The 9,975-nt window shown below is 36.4% G+C and overlaps 1 protein-coding gene across 10 annotated transcripts; it reads left to right on the forward strand.

The window, feature by feature from the left end:
• The first annotated feature begins 558 nt into the window (after positions 1 to 558).
• On the forward strand, positions 559 to 9,725 carry LOC104245213 (uncharacterized). 10 transcript variants are annotated; one of them, XM_070155829.1, is made up of 6 exons: positions 559 to 784; positions 2,637 to 3,593; positions 6,798 to 7,347; positions 7,430 to 7,522; positions 7,619 to 7,720; positions 8,450 to 9,725. In XM_070155829.1, exons 3-6 carry the CDS (start codon positions 7,270 to 7,272, stop codon positions 8,561 to 8,563), a joined length of 387 nt encoding a protein of 128 aa, XP_070011930.1. In that variant the 5' UTR covers positions 559 to 784; positions 2,637 to 3,593; positions 6,798 to 7,269; the 3' UTR covers positions 8,564 to 9,725. The 10 variants fall into 10 exon arrangements, 8 of the variants coding, with proteins under 8 accessions (XP_070011930.1, XP_070011931.1, XP_070011935.1 ...); XR_011402118.1 differs by lacking the exon at positions 559 to 784 and having other exon boundaries at positions 1,822 to 3,593; positions 8,450 to 8,807; positions 8,998 to 9,725; XR_011402119.1 differs by lacking the exon at positions 559 to 784 and having other exon boundaries at positions 1,822 to 3,593; positions 8,450 to 8,807; positions 9,398 to 9,725.
• The last annotated feature ends 250 nt before the right edge of the window (positions 9,726 to 9,975 follow it).

A 9,975-nucleotide genomic window follows, 5' to 3' on the forward strand; every position in this document is an offset into this window, starting at 1 on the left:
GATAGATATTTGCGAAAATGGTGCAGGCCATCGCAGGTCTCGTGGGTGTGGAGCATATGGCGATGCATTGTGGATAGGGTACTGGGAAGGTGAGGTATGACTTTGGGATTTTGTGGAAAGAAGTTGCATTGAGGAGAAATATTTGGAGCACGAGGATATCCCTGGAGTCGATATTGAGGCTGAAAGCGTTGAGCAGGAATGCCCACTGGATCCTATCGTTGGCGGGGCTTAGCAACATCTTTTCTATTAATGGGAGGATTGTCCCGAGTAACTTGTTCGTTCCATCTGAACCAAAATTCCCTAAAACTTTCCTTTAGTTTCTTTTCCATCTAAGATAGGGAGGAGCGGTCTGGGACAATGTCTATATTATACTGAAAGTGCACTACAAAAAAATAGTCAAATTGCGGTAGTTAATTAGCTGCGATCATCGGTAACTCCCCCAAATTGTATCAAATTGCGGGACTTTCTCTAATCGATGCAATTAATTATAATTTGGGGATCAGCTGGTACATTAAAAGCAAAAGAGCGCTAAGCTTCTAATTTTTCCCACAATATTTTTGTTTTCCCTCATTTTTTTCTCTACCAAAACCTTTTAGACTTATTACCCAAAACCTTTGGACCTTCTAATTTTTTTTGCCGTCTCTCTCACTCTCTCTCTAGTCTCCAAGCGGCAGCCTGTCTCTCACCAAATTGGAGTGTCGTTGCTAGAAAATTCACGGTGTTCTTCTTTAGATTATTTGCAATTTGTCTTTCATCTTCTCCAATTCTGATTTTGTGTAAGCAGGTATTTTTGTATTTTTTTACTTTATTTTTGTGTTATTTTGGGTATTCTCTGTTGGATTTGAGGTTTCTCTATTTATTTGGAGTTTTTTTGGTTGATTTGGGGTTTTTATGTTGATTATATGCAATTTATTAGCTTGATTTCTCTATAAACCTAGAATTTTCTGGCATGCAATCTGCTTTATTGCCTCAATATCCTAATGTATTTTTGTTTTCTGTTTCTTCTTTCATGTTCTGTAATGTAAAAAAAATTCACTAAAACATTGGTTTGTCGCTGTGTTTTTCAGTTGTGGTAAGCCTTTTCTCCATTATTTCTTTAATTACTGCGCTGGTATCCCTAATTTTTAACCTTCATTACTTGATTCTTACATGCATATTTATGGCAGATACCTAGGCACATGTATGTATAATTTTTGTTTTGTGATGATGCTCTGTTCTTTGGATTGGGCACTTATGTGATTTTATTGGTTATTATACATATGAATTGGAGTTAAGGGTTATTGTCACACCTCCTTTTTGCGTGCCCGGCCCCGAAGGGTTAAATGCGCGGGTGGGAGTTTTTCCAATTTAAGTGACAATATTCGACATGGGATTATTTATTTAATTCAGAGTCGCCACTTGGGAAAGGTTTGGCTTTTGGTGTCCCAAGTCACCGGTTTATCTTGAATCCCAAATCGAGGAAATTTTCGACTTTTCCGAATGAAGTCTGCGAACCAGAAATTCTAAGTAAGGAATTCTGTTGACCCGAGGGAAGGTGTTAGGCACCCTCGAATCCCGTGGTTCTAGCACGGTCGCTTAAATTGTTATAATGGCTAGATATCTGATTTAAATATATGTTATGACTTACGTGCTTTTATTAAGTTTAAACCGCTTTTATTATTATCATTTATTTTTATAGAATTGCAACGTCGTGAAAATGCATCTCGAACCACGTCACAATCAATGCACCCGTGGTCGTCGACACATTTTGACTCCGTTGAGATTTGGATTTGGGTCACATCAATGTGCACCCGTGTTTAAGAAGGTCAAATTATTAAGCCGCGCCTAAAGAGTCTAACGCGTTATTATTTTGTGGAAGGCCATGAGATTCACTAAACGGCCTAGCCTGAATTCTAAATATTATGATTAGTTGTTGAGGGCCCCGCGATTTACATTTTTTATTTGGCGAGGCTCGTCTCATTATTTTTAAAAGGATAAACCTATAATGACTACATTTCTTATTATTTTTGTTTCCAGAAATAGAAGAAAGAAAGATGTATGCTAATTGAAGTATATGTTTTGGCCTAAACCGGATTCCTATCAATTTCTAATTACTTATAAAGTGAAAAGACGCCATACCTTACGAAATATTTTGGTTGAACAAAGAAGCTATATGGAGATGGATGGAATGCAATACTTAATCCGAACATTTCTCGAATCGAACTTAACTAGACTTATTTAGGCTAGGTTAAGGAAATTGAATGCTAGGCATTGTTACTAATGGGGATTCGAACGTGTTCCTATATATTGCCTAGCGGTCCTGATAAAAGAAAAAAAAAATAACACAGAACATTATTGTGTAGGTGGAAATATTCTATCCTATGCGTGTCATTAGTTAACGGGAATCCAGTCGAAAATTCTATACCAATTATCCATACCTTCTATATATTGTACCATTACATCTCGTACTAGCAAACAACTATAAACTAAGATGCAAGAAGCTAAAACTTGATTAAGTATTGTCTAACTAATCTTTCACTACTGAATCACACACTAATCAATTTATACAAAAGGAGTCAATATACCATGAGCATTACAAAACAGACATCTAAATTTTCTTCAAACTCCTTTCATTTCATGCTTTCGAACTGTTACAGTTAACACCAAAATGGGATTCGAAATGTGTACCTGGAAATGCTGAAAATGCAAAGGAGAAGAAGAAGAAGATGGGGAAATCATCAGCAGCAAGAAACAGGACTAGCAGTAGCAGCAGGACAGAATAGCAGCAGCAACAGGAAACAAAATAGCAGCAGCAACAACTCACAAAAACAATTGGAGTGGGATCAAACACCCCAACTAGACCAAGTTCTCGAGTAGAACAAACAACAACCAAGCAGACTCAGTTGGGATTTGGGAGAAATCAGTGTTGCACAAACAGGTCCAGATTTAGTGAAATCAAAACAACAGGAAAGAATGCAATTTCTAGTTTTGTCTGTCTGAGTTATCAAACAAAATTCTTTTCCAGTTTTCTGTTTCCAGAACTTCACTTCCCCTGAAAGTGTCTCCTCTCAAATTACTCTGTTCTTGTCAATGTCTGTCTCTATGTGTGTGTGTGTATATCTCTCCGTGTGTATCACCCTCTCTCTCTTTCCAATTCTCCTCCCTAGAACTGATGGAAGTGCCCCTTTTTATTGAGCCTCAAATCATCCCTTTAAACAGCCTGTTTAGACCATTCGAACACCCTCCCATGTGCTGCCCTCTTTTCAGTTCCACTTAGTCAATTAAGTATAAACAAAACCATGATATTCCCTGGCAAACTCACTTTAAGTAATGTTTATTATTTCTGAGGTTAAAGTAGAGTATGGGCAGCAGAATATATCTGACAGCATATGCTGTCAAACTATTTTAAAATCAAAAGCCCCTTTATGCAGGAACCAGGCTGTGCACAATGCACATGCTGTGCACAAGTGCACATGCTGTGCACAAGTGCACATGCCATCAATTCAGATTGCAGCTAACAATCTACCCTTTTATTTTCAGATTCAAATACAGCAACTATAAGTGACCCTACTTGATTCTTACTTTGATTCAAACAAAGTTGCAGCAAACAACAGGTTCAATCGTTAACATTTGAACTACTGAAATTAATTGACGACATTTGTTGACTCGACTATATTAGTTATAACACATACAGTCGTAACCAAAAATCAGACATTTAACAGTATCGACACATGATTCGAATTGTACTGACTGAGCAAAGTGGTACTCGAGGAACCAATTGATCAGTCAACATTTGAAGCTCAATTATTCGCACAGCTCATACATATACCTTATCAGAATAGGAGGGGGATTCAGACAAACACAGAGGTTCAGGTAAAGTGGACAAACAAAAGTTGATAAAATTAAAACAAACATGAACAGACTTTTAGTCAATCACATAGACTAAACAGAAATAAGAAAAGAAAAAGCAAGACTCACCTCAAATCTCGAAAAATCAAAACCTTAACTCGGACTCGGACAGACCTTTCTTAAGGCTGAACGGACTTTAATCGAAGTGTTTCTCAGATGAGAAACACTTCGATTAAGGTCCATTAGACCTTAATCCTTTGGTTTGAACAAGACACGACCCATCGACGAGGAACCTTATGTTTCCAAAAATCAGATCTGGGATTCGTGCTTCCCTGGTCAGATTCGGACCAAACCAAGCATGGTTTGGTCACGAGGGGGGTCAGGGGGCGTCTGGTGTGAAGCTGGGGTTAAACGGTGTAGATCGAGTTTTGACTCGAATCTTCAAATGAAGATTCGAGAAGGTGGGATGGGATTCGAGCTAAGTAGTTAACAGATCCATGTTCAGGATGGCAAGGGGATTCTAGGGTGTTAAGGGTAGGGTCACCGGCGTCCATGCCGCCGGCTTTCATGGTGAAGGATACAGGGGCGGCTAGGGTTTGAAGGGGAAGGGTTTGGTGAAGACGAAGGCTGGGGTGTTGGATAGGGGGCAGGGTATGGTAAAGGGCTTATATAGTTAGTGGGTAGGTGGATCCTGGCCGTTGGATGAGGTGTGACGAAGAGCCAGGATCCTTCGACTAAAGGGGAACGGTGTCGTTTCAAGGGTAAAGGGTTTGGGTTGGTCCGGGGGAGACGGGTCGGGTTCCTTAGTGGGTTATGGGGAATCGATCTTGACCGTTGATCAATTTGAGATCAACGGCCCAGATCAACCTGTATTAATACGACGTCGTTTGGACGCTCTGGGTGTTTAGCTGGTGTGGACCGGGCAGGCCTGGTTTTGGGCTGTTTGTTTGGGCCAATTTTAATAAATTGGCCCAATCCGGAAGAAGAAGATTTTTTTTTATTATTATTATTTCTTTTTCTTCTTTATTTTAAAAACAAAACTAAGCAAAAATCAAATTAAAATTAAATACACACTCAATACAATTATTTGCACACACACTAAAATATTTCAAAACAGGTAAAATCAAACAAAATAAAATCACGGACGAAGATGCCTATTTATGATTTTCTATTTAACGACCGGATTACGGTTCGAATTATGCATGACACACACATTTTTTGTATTTTGTTTTAATAAAGTAAAAATGGGCAAAAATCGCAAATAACCAACAAAGTGCCATGTAAAAATCCAAAATTTGTACAGCAGGACCAAAATTTTTTTTTTTATTCTTTTGGAGCGATTGTCGCACAAAACAAAAATCACGTGCTCACAGTTATAACTTGGCGATTTGTCTATTTTCCTATTTTGTGGTTATGATAGGGTTCTTTTACTGATATGATAAAAATCAAAGTAGTAGACCTTCAATTTAGTTTGATTATCCTCCCTGCCAGTAGGAGGTAATATCTTGTTGTTGAAACATGTTGTCCATAGTATTATCTGTTTCATATCTAGCTGGACTTTATAAATCAATGGTATTGAATATATGAAGAAGATTAAATGTCTTGGGTCCTAAACTGTCTTCCAGCAGCTGTTACATTCTGATTCTTGTTTGTCCCTTGGTACAATAGATGTATTATGGTTAATATGCTATAATTTTAAACAGATACTTACTTATTGTATGATTGTTACTGTGATTGTTTCATTACGACAGATTCACAATGTGAAATTATAACTTGTACACAATCACTGAATAAGTTTGATTGGTTCTAAATCAAAGTAGTAGGCCTTCAATTTAGTTTGATTCACCTCTCTGCAGACCTCAAACCCAAGGCAACATTAATCTCTCTATTGTTAAAGAAGAAGGCGCATATGGAAGAAACAGTGCAATACAGTGAACTTTACCCAATAATGAAACCTTTAGTTAATAAGAAACTAGGGAATCATATTAAAAAAGTATTTACTAAGCGTATCTTTACATAATCAATTAATGTAAGCAGTAAACCTTTTGTCACTCTCCCTGCCTTTCTCCATTGTTTGCATTGTTCGACCATATCTTGTTGGAGCTAGACTTCTTCTGTTAATTCTTGACACAGTAAGCAGAATAAACAAACTTTTCTTTAATATATTTTTGAAGTCAACTTCATTTGCTTATTCAATGTAGTACATGAGTTTTTTATTTTTATTTTAGTTATTTGCTATAGACAAGTAATGAATGATGTAACGTATCCTAGAAAATGGTAGTGAAAATGATAAGATTGGAATTTTAATTTCCTTTGGAGGACAGTACAATGAAGTAGATTTTTTAATAGTAAGACTTGACAATACAATGAAGTAGATTTTATAATTTTATCTTAGTGCTGCTGCTGATCGCCTGATCTTTCATAAACATACTAAGTGTTCCATCATATCATAATAATGGTGGGGATCTGTATGTGCAATGTGTTTTAATGCCACTGAAGTTGTCCTCTGAATATGTACTTAAACTGATGTGCTATCATGTTGAGCTGCTTCTCAACCAGATGTTATAAGGAGAGTAATAAGTTGGTAAATATGGTTATCTTTTATGGCTGCGTAACATTACTTTAATGCAAAAGGCTTGATGTAATGTAGTCAATTGAGAAATTAAGTAGCTTGTTGTAGCATTCTCAGTTGGTTTTATCATGCTAGATAATTAGTAGAACATTACCTTTACTTTTTTTTTGTCTTATAAAGTGTTAAATATGTCTCTAATCTTAAAGCTTTGACACAGAAAGAAAAATAGGAAAGAATCTCCAACTAGAGATCTTATCAGCATAAAGTTAAAGGCTGCAATATGCAACCAAAGAAGGAACAAAGCATGTTTGGGTTAAAGACATAATGATAACTGCTGAAGTTTAGTAACTGTTGAAGTTTAGTAACCTTTTTTCTCTTGGCTTTTATTTTATTAAAGATTCAGAAGAAAATAGGAAGAGGCTCAAAGTTAAAGTTAGGGATGTTCTAAATTTATCTGGTGAAGAATGTATCATGCTTGAATTCGATTACCTGGACGAACCATTTGGAGAAGCACAAGGCCTTATTGCTGGTTTTGTGGAATTTTAGCAACTGATTGCGCCTTATTTCCAATTCACCTTGAGAAATGGTCAGATTTACCTATATCATACTTTGACCATGTACTTGATCGAATTGTAAAGGTATAAGCTTTAGTTCTTTCTGCTACATGTCTATTTTATTGTTGGATTTCACATTTGCATGTAGCAGATTAGCTAACCAATATTTTATTCTTGAAGAAACAGTTTTGTTTTAAGACAGTCGAGTCAGTTGCACGGCGTTATGTTTATAATTCTATTTGGAAAAAGTGGAGTGCGAATAGGCTAAACTTGTGGAGAGAATTCTATGATCCACTCAAAAGTAAAGCTCAGATTATGAAAAATATTCCAGCTGGGATTCCACGGGATCAGTGGACTTCATTTGTTGATTACCGTTTTAAAGAAACAACTTTGGTATTTATTTAATTATTCAACTTGTATGTTTGATTATATTTAGTTATTTGTGTGATTGACTTTCAAGTATTTTTTTTGTAAGGAAATGTGCAGAAGGAATACTGAGATTCGAAAGAAACAAACATTTACACATACAGGTGGCTCCAAACCTAACTCCAGAAGAAGGGCTGAAATGGTGAAAGATGTTAATTCATGTCATTTTACTTTAATTATTAAACTAACTTATGTAACTATTCCAGTTAAGTTATTCTATTGGTTATTTTATTTATAGATGGCTGAGACTGGACGAAGGCCTGGACGTGCACAACTTTATCTTGATACTCATAAGAAACAAGGTGGAACATATGTGAATGAGGCGGCAAAGGAGATATGTGTAAGTTTCTTCTTTATCTTTGTGATTGTTGAAGGTTATTCCTTTTTGGGGTATGAAATCTAATATATGTATCTGTCTGATTCACTATTACTTTCAGCTTGTTCCAGACTAGTTATGTATCTTTTTTGATATTTATCAATGGGTTGTAATGTCAAATAAGTCTACAATTTGTTTCTTCCTTTCTTGTTTGAAACATTATCTGTTTTTTCTTGGAAACAACAGTATCTCTGTCCTGATGATGAAGTGGTTTTAATTGCAACTATTAATCCAGCTAGTAACACAGGAAATATAATTCCCCCGGAGCTCCATCTTGTGTCGTAATAACTGCTCTCTTTGTTTCGTCATTCTACGTACAATGGCGATAACACAACAGCTGAAACAAGTTCTAAATTCATTTACTCCTATGTGTGAAGAGTACTGGTTTGAACATGTAGCATAGCTCTCCATTGTGTAGGAGTTTTGATAAAAAAAAATTAAAGGTCAGTTTTCTTGTTATTAGGCCAAGAGAACCAACCCTCAATGGGATAAATGATAGCTCAAAGTTTGTAACATTAAGATTTATAGAGGAGCAAGACAAGGTATGAAAGGAATGTAGGTGTAAAAGTGAAACTTTTAGGTGTATTTATACTTTTAAAGTGTCTGGCTTGATGCATTTCAGCAGCTATCTCTTTTTTGCTTGTCTTGGTGTGCATTTAGTTACTTATTAATGTTGTGACAAACAATAAATAGGAAAAAATTGAGCTTGCTTTGAGCCAAAGTACGGTGGATGATTCTGAAGTTTCGCCGAATGATTTTGTTGGTAAAGTGCTAGGAAAAGAGCACTCTAGAAAGTACGATGCTTAGGATTAGGAGCTGTCCCTAGCAAAGTTTTAAACATGCAAGACCTCGTTTTGGTGGTATGAATGCTTCAAGTAGTGATGCTTCATGTTTGAACCATTGCCAAGAGAACTACAATAAATTGTTGAATGCTCACAACCAAAGCCAAGAGAGCTACAAACAAATGATGAATGCTTTCAAGGCATATATGATAATGAAAGAAGGGACAATACCGGAACAATTTGTGGAGTTCTTTGCTTCTCCTACAACGGTAAATAAACTTGTGATTTTTTTTCAACTGATATTATCTGTATCAGGAGCTGCATCAACTGATATTAGCTGACCTGATGTCAAAAGACACGTGCTTTCCTTGTCCGTTCTAGAGGTTTTGGCACTCTGTAAAATCCATGTTTGCTTGTTTACATGATGAACTTAAGCATGTTTTTTTCTGCTGAATGCAGCACTCCAGAATATGCTCAGAGCACTTCTGTTGTCATTCTTGTTTGGCTGGACAATCATATGTTTATGTCCTATCCTGCATCAACGATGTGCTATGAGGTCATAACAGTATAGTGAAAACAAATAAATTATTGATCTCTTACACACTTGTAGCTTTTGACAATGTCTCAAGAACGAAGACCCGAGGGCACCTTTTAAACAGGAAAGAGCTGCTATTTGAGCTTTCCTGATAAACTAATTTTCCAACTGTTTAAATGTACTGCTGAATTCCTAGTTTCATGTGTGTTAAAAGTTTGACTACAGAATAAAGGATGGAATTGGTTCAGATTTTTATTCAAGAAATAGCTTAAGTTATAATTAGCATTTAAAGGATCTTATTGTTTTATTTTGTTTGCTGCCTAGAGATGCAACTAGTGGATCACTAGTGGATCACCCACGGGCGTAAGAAGATCATCTGATGGCAGTAATCCAAGTGACAACAATTGAAGTTTTTTATAATTGAATTAGATAATTGATTATGGCAATGTAATTATGTGATTGGAGCGGATGTTAGAATGGGTAGGGTGAATGTTTTATGTTAAAATTTAGTTTGAAAACTAAGTTCGTTTCGAGCAACTAAATATAGAGGTAGATTGCTATATCGGAGACAGCTTTTCCGACGCTACTGTATGCAGCTAGAAACATTGCTGAATCTGCTTTGAGTTGTTTAGGAATTTTTTCCATCGGAGCATTTTTGTGGCCACATCATTTAATAATCAATTTACGGGGGTTGAACTGTCGCAAATTAACTCCCACTAATTAATTACAGCAGTCGCAACAGAATTACTGTAAATTGATTGCGGCGAGCCTTCTTGCAGGAGTTTTGTGAACCGCTGCAACAACAAATTGCGGGAGTTATTGACTGCTGCAATTTGTAAAAATAATTGCCGCAATTTGACCTTTTTTTTGTAGTGGTGCCGCACAAAATCTTGAGTCATGTC

Source organism: Nicotiana sylvestris, chromosome 9 (assembly GCF_000393655.2).
Source record: "Nicotiana sylvestris chromosome 9, ASM39365v2, whole genome shotgun sequence".
Lineage (NCBI taxonomy): Eukaryota > Viridiplantae > Streptophyta > Magnoliopsida > Solanales > Solanaceae > Nicotiana > Nicotiana sylvestris.

Coding starts and splice junctions, on each gene's coding strand:
- LOC104245213 (XM_070155829.1), top strand. CDS start 7,270: ATGAAAAATATTCCAGCTGGGATTCCACGGGATCAGTGGACTTCATTT. Junction 7,523..7,618: donor CCAGAAGAAGGGCTGAAATG/GTGAAAGATGTT, acceptor TTTTATTTATAG/ATGGCTGAGACTGGACGAAG. Junction 7,721..8,449: donor AGGCGGCAAAGGAGATATGT/GTAAGTTTCTTC, acceptor AACAATAAATAG/GAAAAAATTGAGCTTGCTTT.